Source organism: Felis catus, chromosome D3, assembly GCF_018350175.1.
Source record: "Felis catus isolate Fca126 chromosome D3, F.catus_Fca126_mat1.0, whole genome shotgun sequence".
Classification (NCBI taxonomy): Eukaryota; Metazoa; Chordata; class Mammalia; order Carnivora; family Felidae; genus Felis; species Felis catus.
This window is the reverse complement of record NC_058379.1, coordinates 48,454,990-48,477,048: the sequence shown is the minus strand read 5'-3', so window position 1 is coordinate 48,477,048 and position 22,059 is coordinate 48,454,990. Positions and strand designations below refer to the sequence as shown.

The 22,059-nt window shown below is 34.6% G+C and overlaps 1 protein-coding gene across 7 annotated transcripts in view; it reads left to right on the top strand.

Annotated features, from left to right (window-relative positions):
• The window catches only part of SS18 (SS18 subunit of BAF chromatin remodeling complex), an 88,853-nt gene that overhangs the window by 27,681 nt on the left and 39,113 nt on the right, over positions 1–22,059 (top strand). For all 7 annotated transcript variants that reach the window (XM_019815093.3, XM_045041943.1, XM_011288062.4 and 4 more), the window contains exons 4-5: positions 13,393–13,546; positions 17,372–17,593. In XM_019815093.3, the coding sequence (XP_019670652.1) occupies positions 13,393–13,546; positions 17,372–17,593 (376 nt within the window). The remainder of the gene's footprint in view (positions 1–13,392; positions 13,547–17,371; positions 17,594–22,059) is intronic.

Below are 22,059 nucleotides of genomic sequence, written 5' to 3'. Positions count from 1 at the left end.
GTGGAGAACTGAATTATGGAAGCACGTTCTCTGGATTAGTATAGGGAGTATTTTGCCAATATTATTGCCTATCCTGTCATTTCAGAATCTTAGCAAAAATCACGTTAACTCTTTGCTGGATAGTATATATGAAATTCAAGCACTGTCTAGTTGAGTCCAGATATGTATAGCAATTGGCTATATCTTGCTGTGAGGAGTATAAATATTTGTGTGTATATGTGCATAAATACATTTTTTTTGGCAGAACTATATTGTTAAATCAGTAAAAGTGGCTTCCATATGTACTAAGTAAGGAACTTAAAGATTGTCTCCTCATCATAATTGAAAACAATGTATCTAGCTCACTTGTCTAAGGAGAAACATTTCTTTGCCATATAATTAAGAAAGAAAAGAACCTAAATGTTGGAAATTAAGTAATTCACTCTTATTTACATGGAATAAGTACAGAAAAGTATTTGTACAGGGCTCTTAATTTAAGCATTGTTTATACTGGCAAAATAAAAACAGACTAGGGAGCTAGTCTCAGTATTGGGAGTAGGTAAAAATATAGCTTATGGGGTGCCTGCGTGACTCAGTTGTTAAGCATCTGACTTCAGCTCGGGTCATGATCTCATAGTTCGTGAGTTCAAGTCCCACATCAGGTGAGCTCATGCCCTGCTTCGGGGGAGTACGAATCCTGCTTTGGGTGAGCCCTGCTTCCCTCTCTCTTTCTCTGCCCCTCAGTCACTTGTGCTGTCTCTCTCTTTCAAAAAAAAAAAAAATAATAAATGTGTGTGTGTGTATATATATATATGTATATGTGTATATATATATATATACACACACACATAAAATATAAAATAAAATAAAAATTAAAATGTAAAATAAGTTTGTGTGTGTGTATACGTATATGTGTATATATGTATGTATGTGTGTATATATGCATATGTATGTGTGTGTGTATATATATATGTGTATATATATATGTGTATATATATGGCTTATATAGTGGAATTCGTCCCTCTTGAAGGAGATTGAATTGTATGTTGATCAAGAATAATTCCTAAAGAAGAATGAAAGAAATCAGAGACTAGTGTAATTCTACTTGTAAAAACTGAAAATACATATATATGAATTTTTAATAAGTTTCTGGAAGTATGCATATCAATTTTTAGCAATGTTTCTTATTTGCATGGTTTCTTAGTGATTACACATTAGTTTTGTAATTTATCCAGATTGGTATAAATGTAAAAATAATAAATTCAAGATTAAACAAATACATACACTCTAGTTTCTTAACGGATGGTATTATTACAACCTTAGGAAAGGCTTAGAGTCCTATACTCCTATGTTTTGGGAGTGGATTAGTTGTTTTTTGAAGTATATTGTAGAGAATTCTGGTCTGGGAAGAAGGAAATTATTCTCTAAGATTCTGGACTGTTTAGTAATTAACCTCATTAAGGTTAGATGGGCTTAGTTTTTCATAGTGGAGATAGTCTAATGTTCTATTTGTTATGGTGGAGGTGTTTGCTGTTTCATAAAATAAAGGTTGAATTTCTGGGGAACCTGTTACTAATTGGGGAGTATATTGTTAGTGAGTGAGTCATTCTGGGGTTTAACTCCTTAGGAAGTTTGGAGAATCATCATGCTATGAAAATCAGTGGAAGGCATTATTAGTTATGAAAGTTCAATTGGTCAGATTTTATAGTGGGACTAAATTCTGTATTAGCTCTCTTACTTGAAGGACAAGATAACATGACAACATGATAAGATTTTTAAATTGAGGAAATCATTTAATAAGTTCAAAAGCCTGCATCAGTTCAAGGCTACCCATGATGGCATGCTGACATTTCTTATGGGAATGAATGAGAAATCAGGGAGATCTTTGTGAACTGTTTCAGTTATGTTTAGAGCTCATTTTTGGTGAGACTTACATAGGACTAGGAAGTAAGGCAAATATAATACTGATGAGGGTTTTGGATCCATTCTTGGTTGACCAGACCAACACTTTCATTTGTATATGTATTGGTCATCAATCAGCTTTTGGCAGTATTTTATACATATGTTTCCTGTTTTGCTTAATAATTATTTTTGGATCTCCTATTTCTGTGTGTCATTTTACTGCCTCCTTGTGGGGAACCATACTAATGACAGTTATACAAATGATAGTTACACAGATGAAGGATTATTAAACTAAAAATTATATTTTACAGTGATATGTTTATATTTTAAAGAAACATAGAGCATAATTTATAATCAGAATTGTTTTTAATTTTATAGTAAATCATTTAAGTTTGAGAGTTCATTTATTTACTAAATATTAAGTGGCTACTATGTGTCAGGCAATAGGTATTTTTTGAAACATCAGTTAACAAAATAGACAAATACTCCCATTTTCTTGAGTTTTACATTCTAGCAAGCAAGGCAGGCATAATAAATGATTAAATCATGTAGCTTATTAGAAGATACTAAGAACTATGGAAAAGGAAAACATAGGGCAGGGAGAGATGCGTTAGGAATGCTGGAGGTGGAGGATGGAATTTGCAGTATGAGGCAGAGTGGTCAGGAGGACCTCATTGAGAAAGTGACATTTGAGCAAAGACTTGATGAAGAATGTTTTAGGCAGAGAAAACAAACAGTGGAAAGGTCCTGAAGTGAAACTCGGCCTGGCTTGTTCAGGGAACAACATGAAGCTTATGGCTACGACAGGAAAAAGTAAGGAAGTTGTATGGACAAATCCTATCTTGTAAACTGTTGTAAGGACTTTAGTTTTTTCCCTTGAAATTGGAAGCTCTTGGAGGATTTTGAGCAGAAGAGTGAACAGCCATGTTTTAATAAGTTCATTCTGTTTCCTGTGTGGAAAATTTATGATAGAGGAGCATGGATCAAAACATGGCATCCAGTTATGAGGCTGTTGCAGTAATCAACATGAGAGATGTGATGGTGGCTCGTACCGGGTGGTAACAGAAGGGGAGGTGGTAGAAATGGAAAAATTGTAGGTATATTTTAGAGGTAGAGTCTAAAGGATATCTAAAAATCGAATGTGGGGGGCAAAGGATGAGAATAAGAGAGGTGTAAAGGATGACTCCATGGTTTTCAGCAGAGCAACTGGAATGAGGGAATTGTAATCAACTGAGACTCCTGGGTAAAGGGATTTGGGTGAGCGGTTGTAGTGGAGATACCAGGGATTCGGTGTTGTAGATTTCAGGTTTGAAATATCTGATAGACTTCCAAATGGAGATGAGGAATGTAGAGAATTAAGCAGTGTTGACAATAAAAATCATTATGAAAGTTACCATAAAAATATTGGTCCCTAATCAAATTTGAAATGTTGCTTGTATTTCAAAGTAACTTTTTCATTTAGTAAATATTCTTGAGTACCTTTGTTTGATACTAGATGATTGGGGGCTACAGCAATATGCAAGTATAATCATGGACCCAATCCCTACAGAACTTAACATATGATGCAAAAATCAGACGTTAAGTAATTGCACAGACATTTTATTTTTTTAATTTATTTTGTAAGTGTTTTTATTTATTTTTTGAAAGAGAGTGCAAGCAGGGAAAGGGCAGAGAGAGTGAGAGAGGATCTGAATCAGGTTCAGCACTGACAGCAGAGAGCCTGATGCAGGGCTCAAACTCACTAACTGTGATCATGACCTGAGCCAAAGTCAGACGCTTAACTGACTGAGACAGTACAGGTGCCCCCACAAACATTTTAAATGACAGTTGTAGTGAATGCTATGAAGGAAGGGCACCTAGGACTATGGGAGCAGATAATGAAGCCTGGCTATTCTGATAGTCAGGGAAGGCTTTCTTGAAAAAGTGACATTTGAGGTGTAATTCACATAAAATAAGATTGACTCATTTTAATTGTATAGATGAATTTTTACAAATCTGTGTAATTATCACTACAGTTAAGATATAGAACAGGTGTGTCTGGGTGGCTCAGTTGGTTAAGCGTCATACTTTGGCTCAGGTCATGATCTTGTGGTTCATGAGTTAGAGCCCTACATCTGGCTCTACACTGACAGTGCAGAACCTGCTTGGGATTCTCTCTCTCTCTCTCTCTCTCTCTCTCTGCCCCTCTCCCACTTGTGATCCCTTTTTCTCTCAAAATAAATAAAAAGGCTTTTTTTCTTTTTTAAAGATATATTGGGGCACGTGGGTGGCTCAGTCGGTTAAGCGTCCAGCTTCAGCTCAGGTCATGATCTCATGGCTCACGAGTTCGAGCCCTACATCGGGTTCTGTGCTGACAGCTCAGAGCCTGGAGCCTGCTTCCGATTCCGTGTCTCCCTCTCTCTCTGCCCCTCCCCTGCTCACATTCTGTTTCTCTCTCTCTCAAAAATAAATAAACATTAACAAAAAAAATTTTTTTTAATATATAGAACAGTGTTGTCATCGCAAAAAAGTTTCCTGATGCCCCTTTCTGTCCATTTTTTATTGGGTTGACTTTTTTTATTATTATTATTGATTTATGGGAGTTCTTTATATGTTCTGGATATAAATCTTCTGTTGGCTATGTAATATTTTTTCCCTTTTTTAAAGTTTTTATTTTAGGGGCGCCTGGGTGGCGCAGTCGGTTAAGCGTCCGACTTCAGCCAGGTCACGATCTCGCGGTCCGTGAGTTCGAGCCATGCGTCAGGCTCTGGGCTGATGGCTCAGAGCCTGGAGCCTGTTTCCGATTCTGTGTCTCCCTCTCTCTCTGACCCTCCCCTGTTCATGCTCTGTCTCTCTCTGTCCCAAAAATAAATAAACGTTGAAAAAAAAATTTAAAGTTTTTATTTTATTTTTACTTTTATTTGAAATTTTTTAACATTATTCATTTTCGAGAGACACAGAGAGACAGAGCATGAGTGGGGGAGGGGCAGAGAGAGGGGGAGACACGGAATCTGAAACAGGCTCCAGGCTCTGAGCTGTCAGCACAGAGCCCAATGCAGGGCTTGAACCCGTGGGCCGTGAAATCACGACCTGAGCTGCAGTCAGATGCTTAACCAACTGAGCCACCCAGCTGCCTCTTAAGTTTTTAATTCCAGTTAGTTAACATACAGTATAATAGTAGTTTCAGGTATACAATACAGTGATTCCATGATTCCATACAACACCTGGTGCTCACTACGAGTGCAGTCCTTAATCCTCATCACCTATTTAACCCATCCTCTTACTCGCCTCTCTCTGGTAACCATCACTTCTCTGTAGTTAAGAGTCTGTTTCTTGGTTTGTTTTCTTTTTCCCCCTGTGCTCATTTGTTTTTGTTTCTTAAATTCCACATATGAGTGAAATCATATGGTATTTGTCTTTATCTGACTGACTTACCTTGCTTAGCATTATGGTCTCCAGCTCTACCTATGTCTTTGCAGCTGGCAAGATTTCATTTTTTTTTTTTTTTTTACGGCTGAATAATATTTCATTATATGTATACACGGCATCTTCTTTATCCATGCATCAGTTGATGGACACTTGTGCTGCTTCTGTATCTTGGCTATGGTAAATAATGCTGCTGTAAACATCAGGGTGCATGTATCCCTTTGAATTCGTGTTTTTGTTTTTGTTTTTTTTAATATATGAAATTTATTGTCAAATTGGTTTCCATACAACACCTAGTGCTCATCCCAAAAGATGCCCTCTTCAATACTCATCACCTACCCTCACCTCCCTCCCACCCCCCATCAACCCTCAGTTTGTTCTCAGTTTTTAAGAGTCTCTTAAGCTTTGGCTCTCTCCCACTCTAACCTCTTTTTTTTTTTTTTTCCTTCCCCTCCCCATGGGTTTCTGTTTGTTTTTGTATTCTTAGGGTAAATACCCAGTAGTATTGCTAGATCTAGGGTAGTTCTATTTTTAACCTTTTGAGCAGCCTCCATATTGTTTTCCGAAGTGGCTGCACCAGTTTGCATTCCCACCAACAGTGCAGGAGGGTTCATTTTCCTCCACATCCTTGCCAACACCTCATTGTTGTTGATTTTAGCCATTCTGACAGGTGTGAGGTGGTACTGCATTGTAGTTTTGATTTGTATTTTCCTCATGATGAGTGATGTTGAGCACCTTTTCGTGTGTGTTGGCCATCTGTGTATCTTGTTTGGAGAAATGTTTGTTCATGTCTTCTACTCATTTTTTAATTGGATTATTTGCTTTTTGGGTGTTGAGGTTTGTAAGTTGTTTATGTATTTTGGATACTAAACCTTTATCGGATATGTCATTTGCAAATGTTTTCTCATTCCATAGGTTGCCTTTTTTCTAAATTCTGTTGTTTTCTTCACTTTGCTATCTTCTCTCATTTTGAAAATTGTCTTTTTATTCTCTTTATGGTGTGTTTATATGAAGAGGGTTTCTAACTGAAATGAAATCCAATTTATCAATCTTTGTTTTCTTTCTGTATCTTGAGAAACAGTTTGTTGTATCAAGGTCATGAAGATATGCTTCTGTTTTCTTCTAAACGTTTTTTTCTTAATCCATGATCCATTGCAAATTAAATTTGTGTATAATCTGAGTCTAGGAGTCAAGGTTCATTTTTGTTCATATAATATTCAACTGATACAGTACCATTGATTGAAAATAGCATTTTTTACCCATTGAATATAAGTTGTTTTATTATAAGTACGGTGACTGTATGTGTGGATCTATTTCTCACTACTGTTGGTGTGTTTATTTATCCTTATACTAACAACATATCTCAAATTAGTATAGCAGTTTGTGGTGGTCTTTTTCAAGAGTATCCTGGCTATTCTAATTTCTGTGCATTTCCATATAAATTCTAGAATAAGCTTGTGAATTTTCTTCAAAAAGCCTCCTGGGATTGTGATTGAGATTGCATGGAATTTCTAGGTCAGCATTGGGGAAACTGGTATCTTCACTATATTGAGCCTTCTAGTCAATAAAAATGGTATATCCCTCCATTTAGTAAGCGTTTAATTTCTTTCAGCAGTGTTGCATTGTAGAGCTATTGCACATCTTTCTAGATTCATTCCTAGTTATTGAATTTTTCGATGCTATTATGTATGCTGTTATTATTAAAAGTTCATTTTCTAGTTTGTTGGAAATATATAGAAAATACAGTTGATTTTTATATATTGATCTTGTGTACAATTATTCTAATAATTTGTTACAGATTCTCTTGGCTTTCTGTGCACTCAATCATGTCAAATGTGAATAATGACAATTATGTGTCTTTTCCAATTTTTTTTTTACTTTTTTTTAACTTTATTCTTAATGCTATTGATTTATGGGTTTATTTATTATGTTGAATAGATATGGTGTTAATGGATACTCTTATTCCTGAATTCAAAGACTCCAATATTTCATCAATAAGATAATAAATTTTTGTAAATTAGATTTATTGGATTAGGAATGTTCCTCTAGTCTTAATTTTTAAAAGTTTGTATTATCAGTAGGTATTGAATTTTATCAAATAATATTCCTTTATATATTGAGATAATTATATGGATTTTATTTTGGTAATTTTGCGAGTTACAAGGATTAATTTCCAGAAGTTAAATCAGCTTGCATTCTTATATAACCAAGTCCATTGGTTATATAATGCATCATCTTTTTAATACAGTCTGAGTTTCATGGTTTGCTAAAATTTTGTTAGGATTTTTGTTCATGAGAAAGTTTGGCTTGTAGATGTCTTTCTAGTAATGTCCCTGTTAGGTTTTGATATCATAGGTTTGGTGACCTCATAAAAGAATTGGGAATTGTTCTCCTTTTTGTGTTCTCTGGAAGAATTCATATGATTTGTTTAGTTTTGTATCCATCTATGTTACTTCCTTCATTGTACTACTTTGGATTTGATATGCTGTCTTTTCCTAGCTGCTTGAAATGGAAGCTTTTATCATTATTTTTTAATTTTCTTAAACATGCATTATAAATATGCATTTTAAAGCTACAAATTGTCTTTTTAGCATAGCTTTAACTGCATCTCACAGATATTGATGTTGCATTTTCATTATCGTTCAGTTAAAAATATTTTTACATTTTTTTTTGTGATTTCTTCATTGAGTAATAGGTTATTAGCTTTCTGTTATTGATTTCTAGTTCAATTCCACTGTGCTCAGAAAACATACTCTATATTATTTCAATCTTTTGTTATTTGTTGACTTGCTCTATGGCCCTTTATATGGTCTAGTTTGGTCTATGTCATGAGTACTTGGGAAGAATGTATATTATGCAGGTGCTGTGTATAGTATTTTACATATACTAATTGAGTTAATAGCCGTGATTTCACATCTTTTATATTCTTAGGGTTTTTCACTTTTGTTTTGGTCTCATTATTCTACCAGTTACTAGAAGAAGTGTGTTAAAATGAAGCCATTATTATGGGTTTTTCTGTTTTTCCTTTTGGTTCTGTTAACTTTTGCTTTATAGACTTTGAAGTGGTGTTACAGGATGTATAGAAATTTATGATTGTTACATATTCCTTTTGAACTGATCCTTTTATCATAATGAAGTATTCCTCTAGTATTTCGAGTAGTGGTTTTTGATTTAAGTCAACTGTCTGATATAAATATAATGATATCACCATACTTTTATTAGTGTTTGCATAGTATCTTTTTCTTTTAACATGTGTATGTCCTTAAAGTGGATCTTTTGTAAACAGAATATAGTTGGGTGTTTTAAAAATCCAATCTGATAATATTTGTTATCTAAGTGAAATGTTGGGTCCAGATACATTTAACGCAGAACATGATACAATAGGATTTGAGAATATCAGCCTGGTATTAGTTTTCTATTGGTCTCTTCCTTGCCTTTCTTTGAACTAATCAAGCATTATTTTTTCCTCTCTACTAGTTTTTTAGCTGTACATTTTTATATGTGTATGCATTTTTAAGTAGTTGCATATGAAATTACAGTGTACATTTTGGATTCATAAAGATTCCAGTCTAAATTTGTACTTTTAGCACTTGCTGAAAAATGCAAGAGACTTAGAACAGTGTACTTAACTTATTCCTTTTTGTGTTTGTCTTTTGTGTTAGTTCTGTCATATATTTTATACTTTTATGTCTGTTTAAACCATATAAGCCTTTGTTACAATTATTCTAAATATCAATATTAATTTGTATTTGTCTAAACACTTACCTTTCCTGTATTTCTCTGTATTTCTCTGTATTAAGTCCTCTACTTCTGTGCTGCCATCTGGGGTTATTTTCCTTTAGCTTGATGAATTCCCTTCATCTGTAACAAGTTCTCTCAGCTTTTGTTTATTTGAAGCTCTTACTAATGCATCTTCATGTCAGAAGATATTTTCTCTTATAGAACTCCAGATTGGTTGGTTTATTTTATTTTCTTGTTTTGTCTTAGCATTTTAAAGATGTCATTTTATTGTCTTCTATTTCATTTATTTCTGACAAAAAAAAATGTCGTTAGTCTTGTCCTTCTCCTGAAGATAATGTGTCTTATTTTTTCTGACTACTTTTAAGATTTTCTTTGACTTTGGTTTTTAAGACTTTGACTCGGGTATCGTTTTCTTCATATTCTGGTGAGGTTTATAGAACTTCGCATGTCTGCTTAGAGACTTGTGTTAGCTTTGGAAAATTTTTGACTGGTATTTTTCAAATATTGCCTATGATTCATTTACTCTGCTTTTCTAACTCCAGTTAGATGTGTGTTAAACCATTGTAGCATGTTGTACATGTCTTTATGCTTTTATTTTTTTAATGTTCGTGCCTTTATGTTTCTTGGTGTGTCATATTTTTTATACATTTCTTTCAGCTTACCAATCTTCTATTTTGCTCTTTCTAAACTAGTGAGTTCTTAATTTCATTGATTGTATATTCCAGTTCTGGAATTTCCATTTGACTTTTCTAAGAATTCTAGTACTTTGCTGAAATTCTCCATCTATCCTTTTTTTTTTTTTTTTTTTTAACCACTGAGCATATCAGTCAGTTATTTTAAGGTCTCTCAGATAACTCCAAAATATGAGTGACCTGAGTGTCTTTTTCTGTGTTCTGTTATTTTTTTTAGTTGTTCATCTATTCTTTTTTTTTTTTTTTACAAAAATTTGAGGTAAAATTCACATAACATGAAATTCACCATTTTAACTTTTTGAAGAATACAATTCATTGGTTTTTAGTATATTCGTAGTGCTATCCGACCATCACCACTGTCTAATTCCAAAACATTTTCATCAACTCAAAAAGAAACCTCATAAATGTGGGCATTCAATCCCAGTTTTCCCTCTGTCCATTCCCTGGTAACATCTAATTAGTCTACATTCTTTCTCACTGGATTTACCTATTTTGGATATTTCATACAAATGGAATTATACAAATATGTGGCCTTTTGAGTCTGACTTCTTTCACTTAGCATAATGTTTTCAAGATTCATCTATGTTGTATGTTGAAGTATGTTGAGGTATTGATACTTCATTTGTGGCTGAATAGTATTCCATTGTATGAATGTTTTTGTTTATCATTTAATAGACATTTGAGTTGTTTCTGAGTTTTTTTGTTTTTTTTTTTTTTTTTGGTTTTTTTGGCTATTATGAATAATGCTACCATGACATTTGTGTGCAAGTTTTGTGTGACTCTGTGTCGTCAGTTCTCTTGGGTCTGTACCAGAAGTGGGGTTGCTGTGTCATATGGTAACTCTGTATTTAACTTTTTGAGGAATTGCCAAATTGTTTTCCATAGTGGCTGCACCCCTTACAATCCTGCCAGCATGTATGAGTTTCATTTTTTCCACATTCTTGCCAACCCTTGTTACTTTCTGTAGTTTTTAAAAAAAATTATAGCCATCCTAATGAGTATTGTCCATTTATTCTTGTTTTTGGAATGCTTTGTAACTTTTCATTGAATGCCAGACTTATGAATGAACAATTGTGGAGCTCTACTTGGTGTTATCTAATTCCAAAGAGAGTTAAGTTTTCCTTTGGAAGGTGAAGTACTTAGAGTACCTTGAGTACTGAGCGTTGTCTCTAAGAGTTGTTAGGGCTGATATAGTTGTTTTTGACCTTAATCTAAGAAGAGCCTTTTTTGAAGTCTCAACAGAGAGCTTGCGTTGTTTACAAAGGCCTTTCTGACTTGGTAGGGACTACTGCCAGTCTTTTGTTTCCCTAGCCCTGGGCAGAAGCTGAAATTTCTGCTCAGCTCTTTAGCCTCTTAACTGCTGTTCTATGCTAGTTTTTGTGAATTTTCATCCTGTTTGTGGTTCTTCCACTCTGGGATTTTGTTCTTCAGGTTCTAGCTTTCTGATAGTCCAGAATTCCTCCTCCTTCTCAGTCCAGTAGGGCTGCCGCCTCTGCTCGGGCTCTGTTTTCTTGTTACACAGCAAAGTTAGGGAAAAAGCCAAGGTGTTTGGAGGAGCTGATCTTCTGTGCTTCCCTTCTTTCAAGAGTTGTAGCCCCTCCTGTTTCTCTCCGTGTAGATTGTTCTTGAGTGCCTTCAAACAATTTTTACATTTGTGTAGATTTTATAACTTATTGGCAGATGGGTTAGTTTGATAGAAGCTACTCTATTACGATGGGAGCCGTGAATACTGATGTTTCATTAAGTGTGTCGCAAGAAAATGAAAAAGCTCTTACCTATTGAGAGTGAGACCATAACATTTTCAGCAGAGAATTTGGACAAGAATATAGAAGGCGGGATTTTTATTTTCAAATGAGAAGAAGGTCACAGTCAGCCATATTTGAAGGATAGTAAAGGATCATTTCAAAGTAAGATATGTGACACTGAGTTGATGTTTGGTAATTTTTTAAAATTCTGAACAACGTTATTAAGTGTTTAAAGAATCTGAAGTGGATAAAGAATTTAAAATGAGAATTGAAGAAAAAATATTTAATAAAGAGCAGGTATTTTCTAGATTTAGTAGTAAAGGAACTAAGACTCTGAATTCTATTTATTTACTTATTTGTTTTTAAATTTGTTTTTGAATTTTATTTATTTTAGAAAGAGAGCATGAGTGGGAGAGAGGGGCAGAGGGAAAGAGAGAATCTTACATAGGCTCCATGCTCAGTACAAAGCCTGATGTGGGGCCCCCTCCTGGGCCCGATCCCACAGCCCTAGGATCATGACCTGAGCTGAAATTAAGAGTTGGATGCTCAACTGACTGAGCCATCCAGGCACTCCAAGACTGTGAATTTTAAATGGGTGCTATTAGAGTTGTACTTGGTTATTTGTGTAAATGTTGGTGATGTTAAATGGTTGGCGATTTGAGTATTTACGTGTGATGACTACAAGACAATGTTTTATCGGTTAAAGGTATCAGAGAGGATTGTGTTCACAAAATCGAGATGGTACAGAAACAGTAACTAAGTAGCCATGTAAAAATGTGGGAGAAGGACACCCGAGTGGCTTAGTTGTTGAGTGTCCAACTTTTGGTTTTGGCTCAGGTCATGATCTCACGGTTTGTGGGATTGAGCCCTGTGTTGGGCTCTGTGCTAGCAGCACGCGGAGCCTGCTTGGGATTCTCTGTCTCCCTCTCTCTGCCCCTCCCCACTTGCACTCTTTATCAAATTAAATAAATAAACTTAAAAAAATGTGGGAGGAAGAGAATGACAAGTATGGGAGCCAACATTATATTTTTAGAACATAGAGAGGTAGAGAAAGAAGGCAGAAATAGATCTGTAAATAATAGCTCCTTCTCCTCCTGTAGGCTTAAAAATGGGGATTTGGAAAGAAACTAACCATTTGCTTTCTTCACCAAAATATCCCCAAGAAGGGAACCAGGTGTTGCAGACCACCTTGTATCTGTGTTTTTCCTTTCGCCCTTTTGTGAACTCTCAAGGTTAGTCAGTGATTTTCTTCACACTTTCATTAGGAAATTTGCCAAAGGCATCCTTTTGAGGCAGCTGTCTCTGTACCCTTGGAGGCCATCAGTAATGTTTCCGATCTATAGGAGTCGTCGGCACAAAAATGTTGGACTGAACTGAGTCTTCGTGGTTTAAAACATTCCCTTGCCAAAATTTATTTCCCCCTCAAACAGTACAAAGTATATCATATTTAGGGGCTTCCTGTCCTTTTATAAATTTTTGTTACAGTGACTTTTCAGGTAAAATCCATCATTAAGAGTAAATATGTCTAAATATATTAATAATGAAAGGAAACTTAATTTTTAAAACATAATTTAAGTAACAACAGTGAACACATTAAAATCCTTGTATATAAACAAATGTGAATTTTGGTATAGAATATTTAAAAACTTATTTTCACTCTCGAGATTTTATAAAGTAAAATATACTTTAATTGTGGTGTTCTTTTGGTCTGAGGTGGTCAGAAGATATCTTCACACTAATGATCTTGTTAAGTTTGGGGGTCATATTAAATTTGATGTAAATAATTGTTATTAAAATGCATTAGAATAAGTTGAAATGTATTTGTGTTTTTGTTCCTGTTTAGTTTAATAGTACAGGCAACTGTTACATGCATCTTTAATATATTAGTCTAACTGTTTCTCTTGTTTTACTAAACTGTCTTCTTTCAGCCACCCACACAGAATATGCCTATGGGTCCTGGAGGGATGAATCAGAGCGGCCCTCCCCCACCTCCACGCTCTCACAACATGCCTTCAGATGGAATGGTAGGTGGGGGTCCTCCTGCACCACACATGCAGAACCAGATGAACGGCCAGATGCCTGGTAAGTTTTTCTCCTCTAAGACATTAACACCAGAGTTGCTTAGCAACTGAAACGACATGGGGGCTCAAGGGATACTAGATTGTTGATGACAAAACTGCTTTGAATGCCCCCGAGTACAAGCTCTCTTAGAGTTTGTTAGCTACAGAGCTACGTGACCTGTATTCAGTGTTTATCAGGCTGCCCTTGGGCTTTGATGTAGCTGACACACAGCATTCCTCTGATGAACAGAACTGGCTAAATTTAGTCTGTCTGAAACTATGCAATACAGCTGGCTTTAGAAGCTTTTTGGAAAAAAAGGCATTGCGCCATGACTTAAGAATTAAAATCTCTTTATAGATTATAAAGGTATTATAACATTTCCTTGGGTTTTGTATTTACTTAAAAATTTACTGGTCTCAGAAACAGTATTGCTGGAAAAAACACATGAGGAAAAGAAAGAAAACAATCTGTAAAGTGCTAATGTAATATATTTAGTATTTCCACATTGATACTATTGAAGCTGAGTATAAATTTTTACAAATATATATGTTTATGGCATAATATAAATATGGAAATTGATATTAAAGCAAATTTAAAGGAAAAATAATTTCAGATGTTTTAGATAATGAGTTATTCCTTTTACTATTTTTCCGTTCTAAGTTTGGAGCCATTTAGAGTATCTTCCAGGGCGTTGGATGCTTAATTAGTTACCTTTTGCTGATTTGAACTTTTAATCTGAAAAGTATCATTAAACTCTTTTGTTTTTGCAACAATAGCTACAACCCATACCCATAATTCTTGGTGGGTTGTTTTCTTCATTTAATGTGAGAATATTTTTACTTTCTAAAGACAAAGGCTATTTTCATTAACAAAGTATTATACAGATAGCAATAATGAAAGTAAATGAAATAACAAAGCAATTCATTTGTAAAATTAGTAATTAGCATCTTTAGGATAGTCTTGTCTTAGCTGATTGTGTTGGTTGGTAGCATTGGTATCCAGGGACAGTGGGTGTAGAAAATGAAGTAAAGGAGAACACAGAGCAAAAGAAGCCAGATAGCCCGGTTTATAAAAGATGGGTGTGCGATTGATCGTGTAGAAGGGTGATGCTGTTTCAGTGGCTGTCTTCTGTTTCCTTTGGGGGCTTGCCACAGTCCATGGCCCCCATGACCCACACCCTGGGAAGGGAGAAATAGGAATAAAGACCTCTAACTACTTGTTATGTTGTAGTCAAGAGGAAATTTCTGGTGAGTCCACATTTAGCTCATCAGGACCAGTTGCTTTTAGAACTGGAAGGGTAGTGCGAGTTAGGAGTTTTGTGACTTTTTATGGTCGTACTGTTAATTAGAATTTTGACTTCTCCATATAAATTCAAGCTTAAGGCCAGAGAAACACTTGAGCAGCAATGTAATTATTGTTAACGTGACATTGGGTTTTTGTATAAGGCCATCTGGAGTAGTTACATTCTTTATAAACCAGAGATTTTTCAACTAGTTATGACATAGGTTGTCCAGAACACTGTAGAGCTTCCAAAATAGTCTCTTATAGAGTGTTCTAGTTAGGTGTAGGAGAAATTGGTCCAGTTACTTATGTTTCCTTTATTTAAAACCTCCTTAATAGAGCTTAGCCAACTTTTTTGCACACACAAATTTGTATCTAGTCTTTCAGTTTCCTATTTTTGTGTTGTTTTTTATTATTTTGTAAATCTAAGTCATAGAGCTACTTATATCTTCTTTGATCTTGGTCAGATAACATCAGTTTCAGATTCCTTTTTAAAAATGTTTAACTGATTTGAAAAAAAATAAGATAATGTATGTCTCTGGTACCAAAATCAAAAGGTACCAAAGGGTATACAGCCCTTACCTCCAGATACTTTGTTCCAGAGAGTCATTGGTGTCTGGGTATCCTTCAAGAGATAATTCTCTGTATCTAAAACATATGCATATTCACATTCCTTTTTCTTTTGTCTTACTCTTAAAAAAAAATACAAGTGGTGGCATATATTATGTAGTATTATGTTTAATATTTTTCCCTCTTAAAGATACATCTTAGAGACCATAAGTATATAAAAATATATTTTGGAGACCACTCAGTACATAAAGAGCTGCCTTATGCTTTTGGTGGCTGTATTTCATTCTTTTTCATGGATGCCCCTAATTTATTTGAACTATTCCCTTATAATGAAATACTGGTCATGTCTAATCTTCCGGTATTAAAAACTATGCTGATGTGAATATGCCTGTAAAATAAAAGCAAGTAAACAAGTAAATAAATACATATGCAGTTTTGCATTCATGGACATATGCACACGAAGACCTGTATATTTATAGGATAAAGTCCTAGAACTGCAACTGCTGCGTGAAAGATATATGCATTTTAAAATATGGTAGTTATTGCCAGGGCACCTGGGTGGTTCAGTCGGTTGAGCATCCGACTTTGGCTCGGGTCATGATCCCATGGCTTGTGAGTTCGAGCCCACGTCGGGCTCTGTGCTGACAGCTCAGAACCTGGAGCCTGCTTCAGATTCTGTTTCCTTCTCTCTCTGCCCCTCCCCTGCTCACAATCTGTCTGTCTCTCTTAAAACTAAATAAACATTAAAAAAATTAAATAAAATATGGTAGTTATTGCCAAATTGCTCTACATAAAAATAGTACTTATTTATATATTTATATACCTCAACAATGTATGAAATTACTTTTCTTCAGAGATCAAAACTTTGGGTCTTTAGAATCTGAAAAATGAAAAAAGGATCTCATAATTTTAATTGGCCTTTTTATTATAAATGAAGCAGGCAGTCCTCTCATATTTATGTCTCTTTGGTAGTTTTTGTGTGAACTAATCATTCCTGTCCCTTGCCATTTTTTTTTTTTTTTTTTTTTTACTGCTGGTGGTCTTTTACTTACTTTATATGTTCACGTAATTAGTTCAGTCTGTGATATGTCTTGTAAAAAATTTTTTCCTACTTTTTAATACTTAGTTTCGTTTTGTCTGGTTTGGTCATACTTACATTTTTTTATTTTTATGTAGTCTAGTCTAGTTTATCAGTTTTTTATGGCTCTGGGTTTTCTGGCATGCAAGAAGGCTGTTCCACTTCAAGAATATTTTAAAAGTTCTTTTTAAAATTCTCTTTTATGGTTTCTTTTCCTCATTTTCTTTTTTAATGTTTAATATTTTATTCATCTGGAACTATTTTTGGTGGAAGGAATGTGGTAGGACTTTTTCCAGATGGCTACTCATTTGTCACACTATTTATTGAATTTCACCACTATTATCATTTACAGAATTAGAAATTTGGGTGTGTTTTTAGACTCTGCTCTGGGTCCATTGATCTGTTATTTCATTTATATGCTAGTACTACACACTTTTCATTACTTCAGCTTTAGAGGCACCTGGGTGGTTCAGTCCATTAAGTGTTGAGCTCTGTGTCGAGCTCTGTGCTCTTCGGGCAGAGTCTGCCTGGGGTTCCCTCTCTCTCTGCCCCTACTCCGTTCATGCACACATGCTCTCTCTCAAACTTAAAAATAAATAAATAAAAATAAAAAATTACTTCTGCTTTATATGTTTGCTCTCTTATAAAGCTAGTTGATCATTGCTTTTCTTTTTCAGAATGTTACTGGTTTCTAAAAGCATTAGTTTCTTAATCTATAAAATGGGAATAAGTTCTCCCTCACAGTATTTGCTCTCATTCATGTAATGCATTTACTTTGCTTGCTGTTGATTAAATACTCAAGTTATTGTTTGCTATTGTTATGGTATGCAAAAGAAAATAAAAAGCTCTTTAAAGTACTTTTTAATAGACCATGTGTTTTAACTTTCATATTTGGTTCTGACCACTTTTCTTCAAAGGGCCTAACCATATGCCTATTCAGGGACCGGGACCCAATCAACTCAATATGACAAACAGTTCCATGAACATGCCTTCAAGTAGCCACGGATCCATGGGAGGTTACAACCATTCTGTGCCATCATCACAGAGCGTGCCAGTACAGAATCAGATGACGATGAGTCAAGGGCAGCCAATAGGAAGCTATGGCCCCAGACCAAATATGAATATGCAACCAAACCAAGGTAAATAAGCTTGATACCGTTCTCCACTAGAATGCTATGTTAGCCTTCGAAAGTAAAACAGTTATTTCAAGTTGGTAGCTGATTCTTGAAAATACAGTTTAAAGTAAGTAATGGTCATTCCTATAAAAAAGGAACATTGAACTTGACACTAGTTTAATTGTTTTTGGATTTAGAAGTTAAATTGCTTAATTTAGCTTTTAAGCTTATTTACTTTCATGTCTTTTGGACAGTTCATTTGAGATTGTTGTATTTTTATTAAAAAAATTTTTTTTAATAGATGAATAGCCAAACATTTGTTTAGAGCTAGAAGGTTGAGAAAATATAATTTTATCTTAGCAAGTATAAGCTATTAAACTTTTACTCGATGGTTTTGTTTTGTTTTGTTTTGTTTACTTATTAAGGATTTATTAATTTATATGAATTTGCCTTGATTTTTATGAATGTTTTCTGATGTTGTTTTCAGCATTAAGAGGTAATTTTAACGTAATTTGTTATTAAAGTTTTCAGTAGAGATGCTGCTGTATTCTTCTATTCTTAGAATGGGGTGAAGTCTATTAAAGTTTGTTACCAATCTCAGAGAATGAAATTATCATGTTTCTTTTTTAAATATTCTTGTGAATAATAACTAAAAACCAGTAAGTGGCGCTCTGTTCTGCTAATTGCCTGCTAAAACATTTGGCATATTGCCAGCCTAAAGCTATTTCAGTTGCAGAATGTGAGGTTAAGTGTAAGATAGAATTCATATTTGCAAAAAATTTTTCTAGATTTTGATTTTGAAAAACAAAGCACAAAAGTGCACCCAGATAAAGGGAGTTAAGGTTAATTTGTTGATAATTACTTATGATGAAATAATATATTCTAACACTTAAATAGTAATACAGAAGCTTTTATATTTTTGATGAGATACACTGAAAACAAAGAGAGCCAATATAATAAATTATCAGTGTAGCTTCACAAAAGTGGCACTTGCTCCATTTCTCCCCTCCCCCTCAAGTTGTTTAGTGCCCATGATGGAATTTCTTTTTTTTTATAAAATTAGGTCAATTAAAGGTTTAGAATAACAGCAAGATCCAGTCAGTGGCAGGTCAGAGGGGAGTTCGGAGGTTTCTCCATACAGTTTGGTTACCAGGAGAGAGAGAGCAAGAAATTTGGTAATGATTCTCACAGCATCTACAGTAATGATGGCACACTATTTAGAAACTGTAATTAAGAGAATGATAGGGTGTTTACAAGAATGGATGTTTCTATAAGATTTGGAGAACAAAAAAAATAATGCATATAGCAATGTGCATGTAGAAAATAGTAACTGATTTTTGGAGAAAGGAATTGAGGTTTTTATAGGAATTTTTTGTTGTAAACGTAGGGACCAACTGTTCTTTTTATTTGTTATTTATTTAAAAAATTTTTGTAATGTGTTTTTATTTTTGAGAGAGAGACAGCGTGCGAGTGGGGGAGGGGTAGAGAGAGAGGGAGACACAGAATCTGAAGCAGGCTCCAGACTGAGTTCTCAGCACAGAGCCTGACATGGGACTCGAACCCATGAACCGCGAGATCATGACCTGAGCTGAAGTTGGATGCTGAGCCATTCAGGCGCCCCTTTTATTTATTTTTATGAGACAGAGAAGGCACAAGTGAGCAAGGGGCAGAGAGAGAGAGAAAGAGAAAGAAAGAAAGAAACGGGGCTTGCCCGGAGCTCATGTTTTACTCGAAGCAGGGCTGGAGGTCACCCCAACTCATGAACTGTGAGATCATGACCTGAGCCAAAGTCACATGCTTAACGACTGAGCCTCCCAGGCATCTGGGACCAACTATTTTTAAAAATGTCGCGTTTTGTATTTGTATTACTAATGTATAGTTTTTCTTTCTACTATAGTAGTTCTATTGCTTTTTGCTTTGTTTGCATAATTTATGAATTTCTTACTAGTCATTTTCTGTATAGTCTGTTTTCTGTGTAGGGATCTGACTTAAAGAAATAAAAGTTATTTTTCAAAAAACAATACGATGGAAATCTGTGAGGAACTTTTCAGTATTTTAAAAGTCTCTTCAGGACAAATAAACTTATCAGTTAAATTTTGATATTTCATATACAAAGAATACCAAAGAAAATTACAGTTGCCAAAAGAGAGAAAGTTATATGAGCTTGCAGGAATATCTATTTTCTTAATTATGAGTTCCTTGTACGACATTTTAATTCTATGATATCTATTGGATGAAAAAAATTTTATATGAGTTTTATTTAAAGTTTTAAAAAAAAATTTTTTTTTTCAACGTTTATTTTTGGGACAGAGAGAGACAGAGCATGAACGGGGGAGGGGCAGAGAGAGAGGGAGACACAGAATCGGACACAGGCTGCAGGCTCTGAGCCATCAGCCCAGAGCCCGACGCGGGGCTCGAACTCACGGACCGTGAGATCGTGACCTGGCTGAAGTCGGACACTTAACCGACTGCGCCACCCAGGTGCCCCTACTTACCATTTTTTAAATAATGGGGTTAATTAGTCAAGGAAAAGAAACATTTGTGGGGTTTCTTACATTAAACTTCTGTCAAATGACAAAAAAATGGAAAAAGACTAATGCGGAGAATTTTTATCTTAAAACAATAATTAAAAGGCAATTATTATTACATTAATTATTATTTAAGTGACATATTTGGGAGCTTTAACTGATAATGTAGTAGTAGTTTTCTAAACAGAACGTTACAGATCAAAGTCTAGATGCATTTATTCTGATAGTTTTGAAGTGACTTTTGTTTTTCCCTTTTTCTTCCCTTCCTTCTTTCTCTCTCAGCTTTGAAAATGAAATTAAGGGGGGGGGGAAGTAACTTGTCTAAAAATGTTGTCATTGTAATTTAGGAGTCTGATGGAAATTAATACAAAGAACAGATAGACATTTATAATTTATCGTTGTGATTGTTTAAAAAAGCAGAGAAGTATTCTGTTAATTTATACTATTAGCTCTAGTATAATAAGGTACATTGTGTACTAGTGTTACAATAAAAGTACTATCTCTAGGAATGAAATTGTAGAATCTTTTGAGCTTCATTAGTTCTTTAAAAGCTGTTTTTAGCTTTTAAATGTTTTACTGAAAAATTAAATCAAATCAGCACAAAGTCTGTTATAACTAAAACTTGCAGACCAACCACACAAAATATGTCTTTTCAAAAAGCTACACAAAAAGTTGACCCCATTAAATTTACTAATCGTATATTACTGTGTTCATGGTTAGTAAAAGAAAATTCAGCAGTTAATGTTTTTTTTTTTACTTAAAAAAATGCATGTGTAATAATGGCATTGGTATTGGTGATTTGTAGTTGATTTGTAGTTTTATACATATCTGTGAATTGAGAAGACTGAAATATTTTTTAATTTAGCAACTAAGTTTATTACTATAGCACAGTATTTTTCTCCGTGTTCTCTTAGAGGGTCTACTACTTCCAGATAAAATGAAAAGTTTAGGAACTTTTTAAGTTGTTTCTTATACTGGTGGCAAAATGTTGTAGTCAATCCAGCATATACTTTCCTGTGTTATTTTCACTATTATCCAGATAAAAGTTCAGGGATTATTACTTTGAACTTTAAGAATAAGACTTGTATTCAAAGTAAATCACCATCCTCTTACATAATTAGATCTGCTTACTCCTATATACAGCATAAACTTCACTGGAATTCAAATACTTGAATTCACTAGAATTAAAAAAAAAAAAATGGAGGAAGTGTATCTGTTTTGTTCTAGTTCCTAGAACAATGCCTCAAAGTAGGCATGCAAGATCTGTTTCTTCAGTGACTAGGAAGTAAACCCAAATGTTACATGCTGACCTGGAAATACAGAGTTAGTACTTTAAAGATATTTCTTTCATAAAACAAGTGGTACGTTCATTAGAGTATTAAAAGTCAAGTTAGAATAGCAAGGCTTTCTGAAAGTGACCAACAGTTACATTTGATAGAATCTGCAGTTTTTATTCCCAGGCATTAATATTTGTAGTTTTTCTCATTTAACATCATTTTAGTAATTACACATTCAAATATAAAGAGTTTTCACAGATTACTTTTTGCTAAAACATGTATTTCACAAGTTCTGTGTGTATAATTCTTTAGACTTGGATCCAAATCTTGGCCCAGTAGATTATTGTATGTGGGACCTTTGATGAAATTACTTAATAAGGAAGGTGAAGTGAAACGATGCATATACAAATTCTGATTCACAATTGTTTGCATAATTTGTATGAAATTAGTTGGTCAGAATAAAAAGCTTTTTAAAAAAATACTTATTTTGAGAGAGAAAGGGAGAGTGTGAGTGGGGGAGGAGGGGCAGAGAGAGAGGGAGAGAGAAAGAATCACAAGCAGGCTCCGTGCTGTCAAAGGCAGCGCCTGACACGGGCTCGAAATCACAAACTGTGAGATCATGAAATCAAGAGTTGGATGCTTAACTGACTGAGCCACCCAGGTGCCCCTAAAAAGTATTTTTTTA